The sequence below is a fragment of the Otolemur garnettii genome, unplaced genomic scaffold, assembly GCF_000181295.1.
Source record: "Otolemur garnettii isolate 467f Iridium unplaced genomic scaffold, OtoGar3 scaffold00032, whole genome shotgun sequence".
In the NCBI taxonomy this organism is placed as follows: domain Eukaryota; kingdom Metazoa; phylum Chordata; class Mammalia; order Primates; family Galagidae; genus Otolemur; species Otolemur garnettii.
Genome location: NW_003852427.1, coordinates 11,936,238 through 11,957,785, shown reverse-complemented (window position 1 = coordinate 11,957,785; position 21,548 = coordinate 11,936,238). Strand labels below are relative to the sequence as shown.

Here is a 21,548-nt window from a genome sequence, read left to right as displayed (position 1 = left end):
GGCGCCGAGCCATATTTCATTTTTCTTAGAGCAACTGTGTTTTAAATTTATTTCCCCAGCTAGTATATAGAAACATAATTGATTTTTATTTGTTGATTTTACACCTTAGGACCTTGCCAAACTTTGAAATTATTTCCTTGCCCTTTTCATTTTTGAAGAATCTATGCCAATTATTTTGTAGAATTTCAGATTTACCCTATTGTTTCCTCATTTAACTTAGTTCTCCATCCCACATACTTCTTATAAACTAGAAGTTAACACTAGTGGCTTGATTAGATTCAGGTTCAGCTGTTTTGGCAAAAATACTTTATAGGTAATATTACATACTTCATGTTGAATTTGAGAATTTGTTTGTTTGTTTTTGGTGGGGGGAGTGTATATAAACTCGCAAAAAGAAATTTTTTTTTAATTGAGACAGTTTCACTGTGTCACCCTAGGTAAAGAGTGCCATGGCATCATGCCCACAGCAACCTCAAGTTCTTGGGCTTGAGCAATCCTTTTGCCTCAGCCTCCCAAATAACTGGGACTATAGGCACCTACTACAATGCCCAGCTAATTTTTCTATTTTTAGTGGAGATGAAGTCTCACTCTTGCTCAGGCTGGTCTTGAACTCCTGAGCTCAAGTAATCCACCTGCCTCTGCCTCCCAGAGTGCTGGAATTACAGGCATGATCCACCACACCTGGGCTCAAAATTTTTTTATTATATAGTTTAGTTTCTTAAAGGAAAAAAATAATTTGCTTTTAAATTTTTAATTGATACATGATAACTATAAGTATATATGGGGTACATTGTATTTTGATTCTTTGATACATGCTTACAATGTGTAATGATCAAATCAGGGTATTTATAATATCTGTCACCTCGAAAAATTATCATTTCTTTGTGTTGGAAACATTTTACATCCTCTCCTTTAGGCTGAGTGTGGTGGCTCATGCCTGTAATCCTAGCACTCTGAGAGGCCGAGGTGGGTGGATTGCACTGAGCTCACAGGTTCAAGACCAGCCTGAGCCAGAGCAAGACCCCCATCTCTAAAAAAAAAAAAAAAAATAGGCAAGATCCTGCTACTTGGGAGGCTGAGGCAAGAAAATCACTTAAGCCCAAGAGATGGAGGTTGCTGTGAGCTATGACATCACAGCACTCTATCAAGGGTGACAAAGTGAGACTCTGTCTCAAAAAAAGAAAAATTCCCTCTTTTAGCTATTTTGAAATATATAATAAATTATTGTTAATGATAATCACCCTACTGTGCTATTATATAACACTATAACTCCTTCTATCTAACTAAAATATACCCATTAACCATCTTCTTTTCATCCTCCTCCACTCTTCCCATGCTTTTAAATTTCAATTGAAATGTTTGGCAAGTCTTTGTTCTGCATTTCATATTACTTTTAGTGTTTTAGTTAATTTTTAATTTTTGATTATGGATACATAAACATAATAGCTATACTTGTCTAATGGGGTATATTTGTACATATTTTTATACAACCAATGTGTATTGTTGATCAAATAAGGGTAATTGTGCTATCTGTCACCTCAAGTATTTATCATTTAATTTTTTTCTTTTCTTTAAACAGAGTCTTAGTTTGTAATCCTGAGGAGAGTGCAGTGGCATATTAGCTCACAGCAACCTCAGACTCTTGGGTTTGAGCAATTCTTTTTTCTTAGCCTCTGAAATAGCTGTGACTATAGGCATCAGCAACAACACCCAACTAGTTTTTCTATTTTTAGTAGAGATGGGGTCTCACTCTTGCTCAGGCTGGTCTCAAACTCCTGAGCTCAAGCAATCCACTCACCTTGACCTCCCAAATTGCTAGGATTGCAAGTGTGAGTCACCCAGCCTATCCTTTCTTTATTTTAGGAACTTTACAATTCCACTCTTAGTGATTTTGAAATATAAAATAAATTATTCTTGCCCTTTTGTGCTACTCAACACTAAATCTCATTCATTCTGTCCAACCATGTTTTTGTATCTGTTAACCATTCCCTCTTACAGTTTCAGGTTTTGGTTTTGTTTTACTGATGTGTCTTATAAAATATTTTTCATTTTGAAGATTCCAACTACTAGAACTTTATATTAAGTCATAACTTATATAATTTGCATTTTATTTTAACTTTTAAGGTTTTTCTTGGAAGAACCTCCAGGAACACAGAAGCTTTATTTGGGAAGAACTGCTCCACCATCTAAAGTGGTCCACCTTGGAGATAAAGAACAATCTAACTGGACAAAAGAAGTACAAGGAATTTCAGAACAGTGAGTGTCATAAAAATTATTTAATATTATAGAACCAGAGTCTGGTTTTCTGTTTGTTTGAGACAGAGTTTCACTCTGTCACCTGGGCTAAAGTGCAGTGGCATCATTATGGCTCACTGCAACCTCAGACTCTTGGGCTCAAGCAATTCTCCTGCCTCAGCCTCCCAAGTAACTAGGACTACAGGTTCAGGCACCACACCAGCTAATTTTTCCTTTTCTTTTTTTTTGTCAGAGACAGGGTCTTGTTCTTGCTCAGGCTGGTCTCGAACTCCTGACCTCAAACAGTCCTCCTACTTCTGCCTCCCAAAATGCTAGGATTATAGGCATGAGCTACCACACCTGGCCTATTCAGAGCGATTTAATCATGTGTAAAAACAAATGAGAAGGGAAGTGCAATATTCAGGAGAGAGAATAGAGTAAATTGGAGGCTCAGTGCCTGTAGCTCAGCGACAAGGGCACCAACCACATACACTGGGGCTGGCAGGTTCAAACTCACCCCAGGCCTGCCAAACAACACTAATAACAATACAACAAAAAAATAGCTGGGCATTGTGGCAGGTGCCTGTAGTCCCAGCTACTTGGGAGGCTGAGGCAAGAGAATCACTTAAGCCCAAGAGTTTGAGGTTGCTGTGAGCTGTGACACCTGGCACTCTACTGAGGGCAACATAGTAAAACTCTGTCTCCAAAAAAAAAGTAGAGTAAATTTGAGGATGGAAGAAAATGGATTCCTAAATAGGTTACAGGTTATCTCCTCTGATTTTTACAGGGCGTGATGCAAATGTAGATGGTTTGTGTGTTTGGCATGGGAAAAATGAGGCATTCTCATTTGATTCCTTATTTTTTTTATATATAGTAAATACTGAGTTTAGCTATTGAGGATAATGGGAAGTAAAGGGAGGTTGGTTATAAATTTGAGTAGTGTGTAGGAGGTTTGAAAATAGTTCTTGGAGGAAATAGAAGAGTATCAGATGATGATCAGAAAAATATGGTAGAATTATAAGTGGTATTGATGGCCCTTTTTAAAGCTGCAGGTCATGGATTTATAATGAAACAGTCTGGTCTATGTTTTGGCAGTCTACTCAACAGTCGCAGCCCTAGAGGAAACAGATAATAGATTTAACCAGGGCTGGATTTTGCTGGATGGGTACAGTGAGCAGACAAAGAGTCAAGGAAGTTTAGAACAATGGCTGAGATGTTATTGAAATGATGGACAAAGGAATCTAAGTGGCATAGAGAAAGAAGTGAAGAAAGTAGACAGTTAATAGTCTAGGCAAAGGTAGAAGGATCCATGGCTTGGAGATTACAATGAAGTTGAATAAAGGTCATAAGCTAACTGGTTGAACAAGCATCTTAAATGAAGAGAAATTATCAAACAATTAGAATTAATGATTTTGGAGGTGGAACAGTTGGGGATAATGTCAAGACTCAAGTCATAGCCATAAGAACAAGTGGAAAAAGTGGAATGGAAGAAAAGTTTATTGGAGATAAAGAGATTATGAAAATGAGTTACTGTGGTCTTAGGTAGATCATGCAGACATTGTATGACCCTGGATGATGGTAAACATACAATAAAATGGAAAGAGTAGTTTACTACTAGGGATTTGGAGGTTACGGTAGGCCATAAGAAGAACACTGCAACACCCTCTCCTAGCCTTGAAGTACATGGTAAGAAAATAGACAACTACTATTAATATTTGATAGGGAAATGATAGAACCTTCATATAAAGGGGTAGAGGCCAAGAATGTAATGCAGAGGAAAGTTTTAGGAATGGAAAAAGACCTGGGAAAAGGGACAAGGAAGTACTTTATGGAACATTATAGAGAAGACAATTCCTATAGAGAATTGGAGGGAGCACTCCAAAACCTATACCTCTACCAAGCAAGAACTGGGTCAACAAAAAAATATATTATTAAAGAATTGGTGATAGACCGTGTGTGGTGGCTCACAGACACAGCCTGTAATCCTAGCACCCTGGGAGGCCAAGGTAGGTGGATTGCTTGAACTCAGGAGTTTGAGACCAGCCTAAGCAAGAGCAAAGACTTTATTTCCACTAAGTAGAAAAGCTAGGTGACATTATAGCAGGTGCCTGTATAGCAGGTGCCTCTATTATAGCAGGTCCTAGCTACTCAGGAGGCTGAGGCAGGAGGATTGCTTGAGCCTGAGGGTTTGAGCTTGCTGTGAGCTACAGTGATGCCCTGGCACTCTTCCCAGGATGACAGAGTGACACTGTCTCAACAAAATAAAAATGAAAAATAAAGGATTGGTGATGAACACTGAAACTATTAAAATATAGAGTTAATTTTTTAGTGCTAACACTAATGTTACAAAAGAGAAAATTATAAGCTAATTATAATTCAGAAAATCAGAGAAGTATGGATTTTTTTATTTATTGAAAAGTAACCACTAATAGAAAATTAGCATGCGAGATTTCTAACTTGGAAATGACTGACAAGAATAAAGCAAAATAAAACATACTTTAGAAGTCCTAAAAAGAAAATTAAAATAAAATGATAGAAATGACAAAGTAGAAATTGTCTCAATAAATCTTTTTTTTTTTTTTGAGACAGAGTCTCACTCTGTTGCCCTTGGTACAGTGCTGTGGTATTATAGCTCACAGCAGCCTCAAACTCCTGGGCTTAAGTGATTCTCTTGCCTCAGCCTCCCAAATAGCTGAGACTATAGGTGCCTGCCACAACGCCCAGCTATTTTTTTTTGTTGCAGTTGGCCCCGGCTGGGTTTGAACCCACCAGTGTTGGTGTATGTGGCTGATGCTGTAACCACTGTGCTGCAGGTGCCGAGCCAAGTCTCAGTAAATCTAAGTGGCTCCATAGCTCCTTAATTCAAATAATAAAAGCATTTAGACTATATCGCCACCATCAGCATTCAGTTATTGGCGAACTATATGAAGTACATCTAAAATCAAGATTATTAAGGTCTAAGTAACCTTCCAAATCTACAATTTTATATTTATATTTTGGCAATTTTAAATACATGTTTGGTTTGCTTCAGTGTGTTCCTTGAAGAACACATTGCCAAATATATACCTGGGAAACACAGATAAAAAGAAAGCGGGAATTGCAATGTTAAAAACCTGAAAAAGTTGCCAGATACAGTGGCTCAAATCTATAATCCTAGCACTCAGGGAGGCTGAGGCAGGTGAATTGGTTGAGCTCAGGAATTCAGAACTGCTAGCATATTTGTTTAAAGTTCATTAAACATTTGCCAGTGAGTTGGTAGCTTAGATATTATCCTAGAATATGTATGTACTCATACATATGTATATTTCTTTTTTATTCTTTCTTCTAGCTACCTAAGAAGAAAAGGAATAATAATAAATGAAACATCTGCAGTTGTGTATGCTCAGTTACTCACAGGTCGTAAATACCAAGTAAATCAAAATGGTGACGTTCGTCTAGAGAAACAGTGGTCAAAACAAGTTGTTCCTTTTGTTTATCAAACTGTAGTCCAGGTAAGTGAACATCAGATTTCAATTTTATCTTAATGTATACTATTATACATTATATAAAGGAAAGACTATATCATGTTAATATATAGTCATAAATAATAGACTATTCAACAATGTATAATAGAGATTGTTATTTAATATAGTTTGCAAAATACTTTAGTCTTTACAAAGACTATTACGTGGTCTAACATTCACTGTGTGTACATTTAGAAAACTTGTCTCTGTGGGTTGTTTTTAAGGATTTAGTCTCTAAAAGAAAATCCCAGCTTTAACTCACATCTTTGAATTTTAGATTTTTATTATTCAAAACTGTTTGCCTTAAATAAACTGGTAAACATAAAAGGCATTTACTCTTGTGATTATAATTGTAGATATGATGGGGGACAGCATTTTTAAAAAATATGTTGTGTTCTTGTAATTTGGAGGATACAGTGTAACATAGTCAGTAAATACAGACTGCCTCAATTGGCTTTTTAGCTGTATGAAAAGATATAAAAGATACCTTTTATATCTTTGTAAAAGATTTATCTCTCTTCTGTGCCTCAGTTTCTTTATCTGTAAAGTGAGGCTGATAATCGTCTCCGTTATAGAGGTGGTCTTGAGAATTAAATGAACTAAATAAACATGTGAAGGATCCAGAACAGTGCCTGGCATATAAATAATCAGTAAATTTTAGTGGTTAGTGTTATGTAGAAAATCTTCACATTTGATATACACAGACAGGCAACATAGTCATAATCTCATAGGGGGAAAAACTTGATATGCAATCTATAGAAATTTTGATTATGATTTACTTTTGTATTTTATCTTACATAGGACATCCGAGCTTTTGACTCTCGTTTCTCCAACATCAAAACATTGGATGATTTGTTTCCTCCTAGAAGTATGGTTTTTATGCTGGGAACCCCCTATTATGGCTGCACTGGAGAAGTTAGTTTCAGTTTTTGTTACTTATTAAATTTCTTTCTTATTTACTTATTTAATTTCTTCAAATTAATATAATTATTTAACTTCTCTTCACTCAGGTGTAAAATAAAATGTAGTGCCATAGGAGAAATTGCAAAAGAATTCATTCACATAACATAGGAACATAGTTTTAATATATACATGGGCCATTCTAAAGTTTCAAGATACACAAAATTCAAGAAACTTAAAATCCACATAGACAAAGACAAATGAAGTCCTCCCAACAACACTGATAAGCCGAGCAAGTTGAAACTTGCACAAGTGAATCAGAAAGGACACTGTTAACTTTATTTCTTATAATGAAATAATGGAACATAACACAGTTTGGCTCAAAACCTTTTTTTTTTCTTTTTTTTTGAAACAGAGTTTCCCTTTGTTGCCCTTGGTAGTGTTGGGGCATCATAGCTTACAGTAACCTCAAACTCTTGGGCTCAAGACATCCTTTTGCCTTAGCCTCCCCAGTAGTTGGGACTAGAGGCGCCCACCACAAAACCCAGCTGTTGTTTAGAGACTTTAAAGATGGTGTTTCACTCTTGCTCAGGCTGGTCTCAAACTCCTGAGCTCAAGTAATCCACCCACCTTAGCCTCTTAGAGTGCTAGGATTATAGGTGTGAGCTACCTTGTCTGGCCCATCAAATTTTCTTAATGATCCACATATCTTAAGTCTTGAGCTCAGGAAGTAGGGGATAAGTAATTCAAATCCTAATCTCCCTCTTTTTTTTTTAGTTTTGTTTGTTGTGGTGGTATGGATGAAGCAATTCTGAAACTATTTTAGATGTATTACAGAGTTGAGGGAATTTATAAAATGTGTTCAAGTTTTGAGGAACTCTAATTCTTTTTTTTTTTTTTTTTTTTTTTGAGACAGAGCCTCAAGCTATCCTCCTGGGTAGAGTGCCATGGCATCACAGCTCACAGCAACCTCCAACTCCTGGGCTCAAGCAAGTCTCCTGCCTCAGCCTCCCAAGTAGCTGGGACCAGAGGTGCCCGCCACAACGCCTGGCCATTTTTTTTTTGGTTGCAGCCATAATTGTTGTTTGGCGGGCCCGGGCTGGGGATTCGAACTCGCCACCTTAGGTGTATGTGGCTGGCACCTTAGCCGCTTGAGCCACAGGCGCCGAGCCAGGAACTCTAATTCTTACATGGAAAAAGGTATATGCAGGCTCAGCGCCTGTAGCTCAAGAGGCTAAGGCGCCAGCCACATACACCAGAGCTGGGGGCGGGGTTCAAACCCAGTCAGGGCCTGCCAAACAACAGTGACAACTAAAACCAAAAAATAGCCGGGCGTTCTGGTAGGCACCTGTAGTCCCAGCTACTTGGGAGGCTGAGGCAAGAGAATTGCTTAAGCCCAGGAGTTTGAGGTTGCTGTGAGCTTAGATGCCACAGCACTCTACCCAGGGCAACAGTTTGAGACTTTGTCTCAAAAAAAAAGAAAGAAAGAAAGAGGTACATGCAAATGTGGAATAGGAGAAAGTAAGAAAAAATCCATAGGGACAAATTTGGAAGTATTGATATAAATTCATTATTTGTAAAATGTATGTATGTATATGTATGCATATAAGCACAAGTGTAGGAGTATATGTATCCGTACATGAGTCTCTACATGCATATATTCTCTAGTTCTATTTACTCAAAAGCATAAGAAACAAAGGCACTCCAGTAACAATGAATACATATAACACCCAGATCTTGACTTGTAGTTCCACATGCCACTAAAAGCAGGGCTTCACAGTGAAATGGCTAATTCTACGTCTGTGGCTAGGAAGATATAAAATGAGCCTAGAACTTCTAGTTATACCAGAAAGTAAGGAAATGCTCAAAAGAATGATGGGAGCATGTCATGTAAACACAAAAACCAAGTTGAAAGGGCTCCCACTGGCCAACTCTGGGATAGTTTAAGTACCAAGATAATTACATACAATAATAAATTATAACCAATTGGGGGAAATAGTAATTCATGATTCCATAGTAATATTGGTAATATAAAGATAAATAGGGAAGGGAAGGGCTCTTTATAGTAGCATGTCAGGAATAAATGTGGAGAGAGCATTGGAGGAGGAAAACCCTTTGTAGTTATTATCAAGAGCAGGATATTTGCATGATTTTAGAAAGTCTTTTCCCACAAACTATTTATTATAAAAAAAACTTTAATTGTGTGAGAAGAAATTGAGCAACATTTTGATAGTATCATCAAAGTTAGTATCATTGAGGAACATTATGTGCTTCCAAATGTGGTACCCTGAGGAGCATGCAGCATATGTGCAATATTTTAACTGAGACTACCTTAACCTGATTATGAAAAAGCATCAGAGAAACCCAAAATAAGAAATTGTTTTTTATAAAAGGAAAGGTGAAAAGGGAAAGACAAATTGTATTCTTCAAGATGTCAGTGTTATAAAAAATGAAGAAAGTCTTTGGATATATTCCAAATTATATAATGCTAAAGAGATATGACAATGAAATGCAATATATCTGATACTAGCCTGAATTTTGTAGTAAAGGGAGAAATCAGTTCTATAAAAGTGATTGTTAGGTCAACTGACAAACTGGAATATGAATAGTAGCTTGGATGAATTTATCAATGTAAATTTATACATTTAATAACTGTACTATGATTATTTAATGAAATACTCTTAGGAAATACACACTGAAATATTTGAGATCAGGGACATAATTTATGTAATACTTCTTCAAAGGGTTCTGAAAAATAATTATGCCAATACACACACAGTGTGCAAATTTTTTTTTAAGAAAGCATGCATATGTTTTTTTTTTTTTTTTTTTTTTGAGACAGAGCCTGAAGCTGTCGCCTTGGGTAGAGTGCTGTGCCATCACAGCTCATGGCAACCTCCAACTCCTGGGCTCAACCAAGTAGCTAGGACTACAGGCACCTGCCACAACGCCTGGCTATTTTTTGGTTACAGTTGTCATTGTTGTTTGGCGGGCCCAGGCTGGATTCGAACCCGCCAGTTTAGGTGTATGTGGCTGGCACCTTAGCCTCTTGAGCCACAGGTGCCGAAACTTTTTATTTTTATTTTATTTTATTTATTAATTTTTTTAGAGATGGAATCTCACTTTATCACCCTCAGTAGAGTGCTGTGGCATCACAGCTCACATCCTGGGCTTAGGTGGTTATCTTGCCTCAGCCTCCCAAGTAGCTGGGACTATAGGTGCCTACCACAATGCCTGGCTGTTTTTTTTGTTGTTGCAGTTTGGCCGGGTCCAGGTTCGAACCTGCCACCCTTGGTATATGGGGCCGGTGCCCTGCCCACTGAGCCATAGGCACTGCCCTGGTTTTTTTTTAATTAACAAATGTTCAAGCCATTTTACTTAACAGTAAAATGATGAATCTGGATAAATATTTTCAAGTATGTAGTACCTTTTTTGTAATTTGTTGGTTCCTTGAAGTTATTTGCAAATAAAAAGTTAATTTAAAACAGAATGAGTAACAGCTATTAAAGTAACGATACAGTGACTCAAATATACAATATTATCAATATCCACTTACAAATTCCTAGAGAATTTCCACTAACTTTATTGTGACAGTGTGCTTCACACATAATAAATACTGTTCAAATAAGCAAAAATAAATAAATAAAATACAGTGAAAGAGACTAAAATATACTGTGATCTTTTTTTTTCATCCAAGGTTCAAGATTCAGGTGATGTGATTACAGAAGGTAGGATTCGTGTGGTTTTCAGCATTCCATGTGAACCCAATCTTGATGCTTTAATACAGAACCAACATGTGAGTATAGTTTCTATTATTTCATTTAGAAATGATAAACCTTTAAAATGTTAGAAGGATAATTTTGTGACTCCTTTGAATTTATTTCAAATTTTTAATACTGAGTAAATTCTTTCACACTTGTATCTAGTGTTACTTATAAATAAGTGTGGAACTGTTCTGAAAACTTTATACACATCTTTAGAAGGGAGAAAAACATCACTGAAATCTCATTATTGGTCCACAATGGTTATCATTAATTATCATGTTCAAACTTAGAAGAGACACATTGATTAGAATACCCTCTGAGAATAGACTTAGGAGAGCTACCTGGGGGAAAGGGAGTGGAGGTATGTATTTTGAGACCAAATTTCACTCTGTTGCCTAGGCTAAGCCTAGAGTTTAGTGGCACAATCACAGCTCACTGAAGCCTGGAACTCTTGGGCTCAAGTAATCCTCCCACCTTAGTCCCCTAAGAAGCTAGAACTACAGATTCATATCACCATACTCGGCTAATTTTTTTTCTATTTTTCACAGAGACCAGGTCTTGCTATGTATTTTCTAGGTTCATCTTGAACATCTGGCCTCAAGTGTTCCTCCTGCCTCTCACCCTCCCAAAACACTGGGATTATGGGCATGAGCCACTGTACCCTGCCAGACTTAGGTTTTTTAAATCTTTCATAATAATTCAGAGCTACCTTTTTTGTTATAAGTGACACATGGCCTTTCTGCAAAGGTTGTACATCTCTGCCCACCTAAAAATGAATAGTCTCAACCCTAAAGAATATTGGGAAACCGCATTTAAGTTCACAGCATCCATTTTGGGGACTTTTTCTCCTTTTACCTCCTTTTTCCCTGTTAAAGTAGGGAGAAGTTACTGATATCTGTCATTTATGCTTATTTACTGATTGGAAAATTACATTAGCTGAAGTTAATTCATAATCAACCAGCTATTGCTACTTAGGCTTTTTTACTTTTCAAATGGTAAAATCTAAAACTTTATATATCCTGTGAAATGAACTATGGCATTAGGTATCAGCACACCACTAAGAAAACTTTATACATGGAAGGCAAAGATATCCCTAAAAATCTTACCATCAGGTATCTATTGGAGAACAAATTTAGATAGCATAATCAGGAAATTAGGAGAGTGGTTCATTTGGTAAAGAAATGGGAGTTTTTTCTTTGGAATCACTGAAGGCAGAAGAACTTGTGCTCCTTCGTCCCTGACTTTTTCTAGATTTAGAAGAGCCTGCCCACTCACAGTATATAGTATTTGGGAGTATGCCTTCTCTAGTATATTTTCTTTCTCTTTTCATACCTTCTTTAGCTTTTAGTCAGTCTGCCTACTTTACCCTAATGTTCTCAGCTATTTATTTTATATTTTCTATGATATTTGTGATACTTTTAATTAATTTTTAATTATAGCATAGCCCAGTATTTCTGAAAAAAAGTACTGTTGATATTTGGGGGCACGGTAATTATATATTAAATAAGACTCCTCTATATATAGCAGGATAACTAGCATCTTTGGTCCATGGGCAATGAGTGCTAGTGACTCATGCCAATTTTTATAGCTGAATGTGCCCCTCCACATTTCCAAATACTAGAAAAGCAGCACTTGGAATTGAAAACTACTACCTTAATTCTACTTATCTATTCTGGAAAGCATGTTTAATTGGAATTATATTATTGCTAAATTTGATGATGTTTTTGATTAAAAAACTGTTACATTCTTTACTAACATATTTATTTGTTTTAATAGTAACTTTGTACTCCAAGCCACCAGAAAAATTATCCATTTGAGGGTCATTGTAGATAGACATGATCAATAAAAAATACTGGTAGCTGATTTCCTTACCAATCTCTAGAAATTTGTCTATTGTTGGTACTAAAATTTCCTTATATTCATGTTGATATGAATATAAAATATGAATATAAATAACTATATAATTAATATGTTTGAATATAAAATCAGAGTGTGTTACTATTGTATACATTGTTTGGATTCTCTATGGTAGTTTATCCTTGTTGGTGCTGGATAAGTGAATCATTTGCTTCTGGGTTAAAATTATATAATCTGATACTTCTTTTTTTTTTAATATCACAGTCTTCATAGTTTCTTCCCTTAAATACTCAATTTAAGGTTATATTTCATTGACTATATGAATATGAGCCTATTTATGCTTATAACTTTCATTAGATAGAAAATATTAGGTGGAAAATATTATATTCATATATGAAAGACACTTTTAATTTTTCTCAGTAGCAACTATTTTGGTAAAATATTTGTCTTAATTTTAGTATAATAATTATTGAAGCCTCATTTTATCCCAGGTACTTTCTTTGATAGGCACAGCTTAGAATATGAAAATTAGCTAAAAAGAAAAAGCTTGCCTGTGGAGTTTGCCGTTTAGTACTTACAGTAGAGTTTATTTCTTGTATATTTCCTCCCCCTTTCATCCATCCTTGGGAATTCTGTTGTTTAAGGAAAAAGAGAGAGGAGCAGAAAAATTCTGCCTACAGATCCTTTCAAAAAAAAAAAGGGGAAATGGATCTAAGTGAGAATCCTTATATTGCCACAATCCAATGGTTAGTGATGTCTTGATTATCTCCAGATTTTTAAGGTAAACAAATAACATTTAATGTAAGCTTGTGTTTCCATAATTGACCTTTTTGTTTTTATATTTAAAGAAATATTCTATAAAGTACAACCCAGGATATGTGTTGGCCAGTCGCCTTGGAGTGAGTGGATACCTTGTTTCAAGGTTTACAGGAAGTATTTTTATTGGAAGAGGATCTAGGAGAAAGTAAGTTTATGTTAGAGAAATTTACTTAAAGTGGCAGAAAAAATGATAAAGATAAAATGCTTACTATTTTAGTATTTTTTTCTCTTATGAATTGCTCTGAATTTACTTTTAAAATTGTGCATAAATTCCTCTGATGGTGATCTTTCATCTGAATAGCACATGTTTTAGGTGGTTGGAAAAACAATTCTTATTTTTAGCAGCTAACAAATTGAACCTTGAAAAAAGGTATCACAGGGTGTGTGTGAACCTCAATAGCATATTTCCCTGCATCTTGTTATTTCATTTTCCTCTGTAATTATATAATTTATTTACATGCTTTCTTAACTTGGGTTTTGAAGCCTTTCCTCTTGTTTTTCAATTCCTGCTACTTTAAAAATAACCATAATAATAAAATATATAAGTACAATCAAAACTCAGCTTTTCTAAGAATTGAAAGCAAAACTTTTTGTTCTTTGAAAAACATTTTAAAACTTTTGTGTTTGTGTGTGTGTGTGTGTGTATGTGTGTGTGTGTGTATGGTTTTAAATTCAGCCCTCATGGAGACCATAAAGCAAATGTGGGTTTAAATCTCAAATTCAACAAAAAAAATGAAGAGGTACCTGGATATACTAAGAAAGTTGGAAGCGAATGGATGTATTCATCTGCAGCAGAACAACTTCTTGCAGAATACTTAGAGAGGTAAGTACTTGGCTAGATCCTACTAGGCATCCAAGAAATTAAGAATGTGCTATTTATATAGCCTTGCTGGCATCGTTTTATAGGAAAAATATTTCCTTTAGTAAAATGTAACATATGTTACATCTAAACTTAATTTTGTCATGGATTATCTATCACAGCTATTAGCTAAATAGAGTAGGAAAATATGGTACTTATGTTATTTAAAAGAAAAAATATGATTAGAATTAGACTCCTTTTAGTTAAAGTTTACCTTAATTTAATATTATAAATTATTCACTACTTTGCATGCCTCTAAGAGAACTGGCATAGCTAAACAAAAGAGCTCTTGGCATAGTAGATTTTCACAGCTATAACTGAACAGGTTATTATCCTAGAATTTTTTTTTTTTTTTTTTGACAGAGTCTCACTACATCACCCTCAGTAGAGTGCCATAGCGTCACAGCTGGCAGCAACCTCTGACTCTTGGGCTTAAGCGATTCTCTTGCCTCAGCCTCCCAAGTAGTTAGAACTACAGGTGCCCGCCACAATGCCTGGCTATTTTTTGTTGCAATTGTCATTATTGTTTAGCTGGCCTGCGCTGGGTTCAAAGCTGCCACCCTCGGTGTATGTGGCTGGTGGTATAACCACTGTGCTACAGGCACTGAGTCGAATTTTTTCTTTCTTTAGAGATAGTATCTGGCTCTATTACCCAAGCTAGAGTACAGTGGCAGATCATAGCTCACTAGCCTCAAACTTCTGGGCTCAAGCAATCCTCTTGCCTTAGCCTCCTGAGTAGCTGGGACTACAGGTATACACCATCCCACCTGGCTTATTTTTTCTATATTTTGTAGAAATAAGGTCTCACTATTTTGCTGAGGATGGTCTTGAACTCCTGGCCTAACTGATCTTCTGGCCTTGGCCTCCCAGTGTGCTCAGATTACAGATGTAAGCCACCATGCACATCCTAAAATTATTGAATTTTATTGCTGAAGAAATGAAAAGTCTCAACTCCACATTATAAAAATGAGATAACTGAATGCCAGAGCTAACTGAGTTATTTAATCACAAAGATCTTTTTTCTTTTTTCTCACTATGTCACCCTCTGTAGAGTACTATGCCATCACAGCATACAGCAACCTCTAACTCTTGGGCTTAAGTGATTCTCTTGCCTCAGCCTCCCAAGTAGCTGGGACTACAGGCGCCCACCACAACACCCAGCTATTTCTTTGTTGCTAGCAGGCCCCTGCTGGGTTTGAACCCACCTGCCTCCATGTATGTGGTTGGTGCCCTGACCACTAAGGTACGGGCACAGAGCCTAGTGACAAAGATTTGTAGGAAGTATGTTCCCCTCTGATTCATTATTAAATGTTCTTTCCACTAGTTCCTAACCTTAAATTTAAGGATTCTTAGTGATTAGTTTCTTAGGGATCTCATAGCAAGTATCACAAGCAGGGTGGCTTAAATAAGATTTATTGTCACGCAGTTCTGGTGATCAAAACTCCAAATAAAGGCTCGGCGCCTATAGTACAGTGGTTACAGCGCCAGCCACTCACACCGAGGCTGGGGTTCGAACCCAGCCCAGGCCGGAAAAGAAACAGTGACAACCGAAACATCAACAAATAGCCGGGCATTGTGGCAGGCACCTGTAGTACCAGCTACTGGGGACGCTGAGGCAAGAGAATCGCTTCAGCCTGAGAGTTTGAGGTTGCTGTGAGCTGTGACGCTATGGCACTCTACTGAGGGTGGCATAGTGAAACTCTGTCTCCAAAAAAAAAAAAAAACTCCAAATCAAGGGTGAATGGTCCTTCTGAAGGCAGAACGAAAAAAAGCACCTCTCTCCTAGCCTCACATATTCCTTGACTTCTCAGTGCATCACTCCAGTCCTCCATCTTCACGTGTTCTCGCTGTATGTCTCCCATCATCTTTTGTCTCTTTGTCCCTGTCTCTTAATTTTCAGTTTTTTAAGGACATCAGTCATACTGGATTAGAGCATACCCTAATGTCCTCATTTTACTTGATTGCCTCTATAAAGTCTATTTCCATATAAAGTCCCATTCTGTGTGTTTTGAGGCAGGCAACAGCACAATTCATTCCCATGTTACCCCTGTAAATTTAGATCATGTCTGCTCACTTTCAGATATCTCTAAAAGGTCATATTTAAGGCTGAGCACAGTGGCTCACACCTGTAATCCTAGCACTTTGAGAGGCCAAGGTGGGTGTATCATCTAAGCCAGGTGTCCTCAAACTACGGCCTGCAGGTCACATGTGGCCCGCCTAGGATATTTATCCAGCCTGCCGGGTGTTTTTGCCACTGCTGCCTGTCCTGCTTAGCAGCCGAGTTCTCCCGGACCCGCAGTCCGGCCCTCCAATGGTCTGAGGGACAGTGAACTGGCCCCCGTTTGAAAAGTTTGAGGACCCCTGACCTAAGCTCACAAGTTCAAGGCCAGCCTGAGCTAGAGGGAGACTCCTATCTCTAAAAATAGCCTGGCACTGTGGCGGGTGCCTATAGTCCCAGCTAATTGAGAGGCTGAGGCAAGAAAATCACTTTAGCCCAAGAATTTGAGGTTGCTGTGAGCTGTGACTCCAGGGCATTCTACCGAGGGCAACAAAATGAGACTCTGTCCCAAGGGGAAAAAAGGTCATATTTAAGGGCAGTGCCTGTGGCTTAGTGGGTAGGACACCAGCCCCATATGCCGAGGATAGCAGGTTCAAACCTGGCCCCAGCCAAACTGTAACAAAAAATAGCCGAGCATTGTGGCAGGTGCTTGTAGTCCCAGCTACTCGGGTGGCTGAGGCAGGGGAATCGCCTGGGCCGAGGTGTTGGAGGTTGCTCAGAGCTATATGATGCCACAGGAATCTACCTAGGGCAATAGAGTGAGACTCTGTCTCTACAAAAAAAAAAAAAAAGTCATATTTAAGAGTCCTTTTTCATGATTTTTCAACTTGATGTATTCATGGATTTCCTACTATTAGAGACTTTTTTCTGTTTTTTCTGCTGTTTTTTCATTTGCATGTTGTCTGTGTTCACATAACTAATTCAGCCCTAATCTCTGTACCATAGCTGTAAAACTCAACATGGTAAAACAGATTAGGTGATCTCTCAGTTCCACTTTCTTCTTGGAGACTTCTTCCTAAAACCTGTCTTCTTACTTGAGTTTGAACTCATTGCTCTCTAGAACTGTTGCACAGCTCTCATTCTAGAGTTTCCTTCTGCAGGAATTCTCTTCACCATTCTCTTGTATTAATTCCTTTCATTTTCTGGCTCTCATATCTTAATTTTTTTTTTTTTCCACAGACAGAGTCTCACTTTGTAACCCTCAGTAGAGTACTATGGCGTCACAGCTCACAGCAACCTCCAGCTCCTGGGCTTAGGCGATTCTCTTGCCTCAGACTCCCAATAGCTGGGACTGTAGGCACATGCCACAACACCCAGCTATTTTTTTGTTGCAGTTTGGCTGGGGCTGGATTTGAACCCACCGCCCTCAGTATATGGGGCTGGCGCCCTACTCTCTGAGCCACAGGCACCGCCCTCATACTTTCTGTTTTATGTCTCCATTTTGATGGAGCACTTACTCCTGTATAGCACCTCCTAAGAAAGTTTGAGTGCCTGAAAATGTCCTTATTCTTCTATGCTTGATTGATAATTTTCTGGGCATAGAATCCTAAATTGGAGATTATTTGCCCTCCAAATTTTGAAAGCACTGTTCCGTTCTCTTCTTGATTTCAGTACGGTGGTTGATAAGCCTTGTACCTTTGTTTATATAGTTTACAGTAAAGACGTATACTTGCATACAGGACAACTTAGAAAAGTAAAGTGAATGGATGTCTATTACATGATACAAATGCTACAGTCACCGTTTAGTTGCTATTAATAAGAAATTTACTTGTTTTAAAAAAGTCTAAATGCTGGCATTGTCCAGAAATTTTTCACAAGTTTATTTATAATTGGTATAAAGTTGAACTGCTGAAACTTGTTTACTGAAACATTTTGACTTGCATTAATGCTTCACTCCCTGTGTTTATTGTAAAGATTCACACACAAATGAAATTGGAAAACTGCCAATATCTGATTTCTGTCCTCTGTTTTTCCATTTGTAGTCATATACTCCAGTATCTTTTGATCCCACAGGGGAAAAAATATCTAACATTCAGAACTACCAATAACAGGAAAAAGAGAATTTTGGGAGAGGGTAATGAAATGTTTTCCCATCGCAGTGAATTCTTAAGCACGTTCTCCATGTAGACAGCACGTGCTAGCTGGATGTCTTTTGGCATAATTGTTACACGTTTGGCATGGATAGTACACAGTGTCTTTATAAAAGCCAACCAGTTAGGCCTCACTTGCCTCCTGCAAACTACCAATAGCCCTTTCTGGAAGTGCAGATCTGTTAAGAAGTTCTTAGCAATTTCTCCCACCACGTGCTGAAAAGGAAGTTTGTGAATATTAAAGGTTCATTGGACTTCTGATAACATCTGATTTCATGGAATGCCACGGTACTAGGCCAGTAGCAATGAAATTTCTTTACCCCTCCGGTAGAGGGGGCACTCTTGCCAGCGGCTTTTGTAGCAAGTTGCTTGGGGGGGTGGTAGTTTCTGTAGATTTGCCAGCCATGGTGTAAAGACCTCCTCACCCCCTCCCTCTTCTCTTTTTGCTACCTCTCTTCTGCTGAAGTTTGGTGAACTAGAGGTAGCATGGGCGTTAGGCAGCAATGGTGACACTGTGACAACCCCAAACACCAATCCTGTGCCTTTCTGATTCTCAATCTTGGTATATAATCTATTTTCATTTTCTGAAATCTTTTTAGAATTTTCCTTTTGCCAATGCTGATTAATAATATGATGACATGTGCCTTGGCATGGGTCTTTTTTCTTTCCCTCTACTGTTCAGCCTATTCAGTCTTGAAATTCATGCCCTTCCATCCTGAGATGTTTTCTTGTATTATTTCTTAGATAATTTCCTCCTCACCATTTTTTGTGTTCTCCATTTCTGGGAATCCTATTAATTATATCTTAAACCTTCTGGTTTGATCATCTTTTATTTTTTTTTTATTTCTTCTCATCCATTGTTTATATTTTTGTTTGTTTATTTTTTGAGACAGAGTTTCAAGCTGTTGCCCTGGGGTAGAGTGCCGTGGTGTCACAGCTCACAGCAACCTCAAACTCTTCGGCTCAAGTGATTCTCTTGCCTCAGCCTCCCAAGTAGCTGGAACTATAGGCACCCACCACAATGCCTGGCTTCTTTTTGGTTGTAGTTCTCATTGTTGTTTGGCAGGCCCAAGCTGGATTCGAGCCCACCAGCTCTGGTGTATGTGGCTGGAGCCCTAGCCCCTGAGCTACAGATGCTGAGCCCATTGTTTATATCGTTATACTTCTACTCTGGGCTGTTTCTTCAACTTTTATCTTGTCTTCGATCATTTTAAAATTTCTATTTAATATTTTTAATTTCTAAAAGTATGTCCTTATTCTCTAGTTATTTTTTTTTTTTTGAGACAGAGTTTCACTTCTTAACCCTCAGTAGAGTGCTGTGAAGTCACAGCTCACAGCAACTTCCAACTCCTTGGGCTTAGGTGATTGTCTTGCCTCAGCCTCCCAAGTAGCTGGGACTACAGGCACCCGCTACAACACCCAGCTATTTTTTTGTTGCAGTTTGGCCAAGACTGGGTTTCAACCCACCACCCTTGGTATATGGAGCCGGTGCCCTACTCACTGAGCCACAGGCACCGCCCTAGCTATTCTTTGTTTATAGCTTTCTTGTTTTCATAATAAATGGAATGCCTTTTATTTCTCTGAAAATAATAATTCTAGATTTTTTTCTTCTGTTCTTTGCATTTTCTGTTTTCTCCCAATTGCTCTTGTTTTTTCCTATTTTGTTTGGTCTTTTCTTCATGTTAAAGACTTTTTTTTTTACTTTTCTGGTGATTCTTTAATGTCCAATTATATTTATGAATGAGGCACTAACAAGCTGATTAGAAATTTAGTGCATTTAGGTGGGGTTTATTAAGTGGAACTTTGTCGTCTCTACAGAGAACCTCTTAATATTACCACTTTTCTTTCCCAGAGAGGTACCCTCTCACCTTTTTCTTGGGTAAAGGAGATGGCAGACAAAAACTGACTGCCAGTATTCTGGAAATTAACCAAAGAATGGGAGTCTCGTTGCCTAGTGGATACTGTGATATATCCCCTAGATCTCCAAAGACCTATTCCCCTGACTTCAGGAGTGTTGCTTTCTGACAGTCCTCAGCTGTGAGCTTTCTTCAGGAATTGCCTAGATGAAGAGAACTGCCTCATGTTAGTTACATTCCCTTGCCATAATAACAGATCCAATGCCCAGTCTCTGAGAGAGTATTAAGGCCCAGCCAACCTGATTGCCCCAATTCAGGAGAAGTTGACAGGTCATCCTAGTTAGAGATTTTTGTGTGGCTGATCAAGGAATTCACTGAGGATTAATTACAGCCCAGCTTTCTCCCCATGCCCAATTCTACTTCCTTCCTCTCCCTTCCTATCCACAGACCTTAAATTTGTGGTTTAGATATCCCACAAGCAATCCCTACTAAACTTACTGCACCTTACATCCCTCTCAGAGTCTGCTTCCTAGCGTATAGTATTTATGCTTCCACTGATTTCCTGTTTTCAATATGGCATCTTTTCCTCTCTTTCTTGTGCCTCACTCACTACTTATGCTTGATGTATCCAAGGTAGAACATCTCTCCAAAATATAAGCTGCAGATCTTATGATGATAAGAGGATAAGCAAGTGACCACATGACATTCTAGGTTCTTGTCATACAAATGTTTAACTAAAATGTCAGTAAACCTCACTCTACCCTACAGCTTTGAAATGGACCAGGAGCTTATAATTCCAGAGCTTTTGCAGAATTCTGTGGCCCAAATCAATTTGCTCCTCATTGACTTCCCCTACTTGTGGTTTAAGAGTTAGCTTATTCTTGTCTGGCAAATAAGTTAATATTCATCCATCCAGTTTCTAATTTCTAAAATTTTGCTTAAAACTTATATATGCCATCAGATATTCTGCCTCTCTTTCTACCTTTTTAGATGTATGCACTTTTTATACTTTACTGTTATTTTGAGGATTAGAGAGGAACCAAAGACAAGCACATGTGTTCAATCTGCTTTATGTATCTAAAAGTCCTGTACTATTTAGAAAGAAGTGGAGTTATGAAGAATATTAGGAGCAACTGAACTATCATTATAGAGTACTCTAGTTTTATTGTGAAAATTAGAAAATGAGCCTGTAACTATTATTTATTACCTTTATTATAATCAAAGATATGGAGTCAGTAATTTAAGTTTATTATAAGTTTATATATGAATTAAGCCTCAGGCAGTAGAAGTTTTTGAGGACTGAGGAATACTCTGATTTTCAAATCTTTCACTTTCTATCCCTTAATAATATTCCTTATTAATATCATAGTAATTGGTCCTCAATATGCTTTATGTATCCCCTTAGGATCCAAAATTATTTCATAGGATATTTTTATGAAGTTAATTGTATATATTTTAAACCAGTATTTTTGTTTATTTGTTTGGCTAGAGCTCCAGAACTATTTAGTTATATATCCAAAAACAGCCAAGAAGATGTTTTCTATGAAGATGATATCTGGCCTGGAGAAAATGAGAATGGGTAAGCTAGATTTGTGATTTTTTTTTT

General features: G+C 37.6%; 1 protein-coding gene across 1 annotated transcript in view; it reads left to right on the top strand.

Annotated features, from left to right (window-relative positions):
* The window catches only part of XRN1 (5'-3' exoribonuclease 1), a 132,774-nt gene that overhangs the window by 50,050 nt on the left and 61,176 nt on the right, over positions 1-21,548 (top strand). The window contains exons 19-25 of the mRNA XM_023512996.1: positions 2,125-2,256; positions 5,564-5,726; positions 6,540-6,653; positions 10,336-10,434; positions 13,108-13,223; positions 13,755-13,901; positions 21,432-21,521. Coding sequence (XP_023368764.1) covers positions 2,125-2,256; positions 5,564-5,726; positions 6,540-6,653; positions 10,336-10,434; positions 13,108-13,223; positions 13,755-13,901; positions 21,432-21,521 — 861 coding nt within the window. The remainder of the gene's footprint in view (positions 1-2,124; positions 2,257-5,563; positions 5,727-6,539; positions 6,654-10,335; positions 10,435-13,107; positions 13,224-13,754; positions 13,902-21,431; positions 21,522-21,548) is intronic.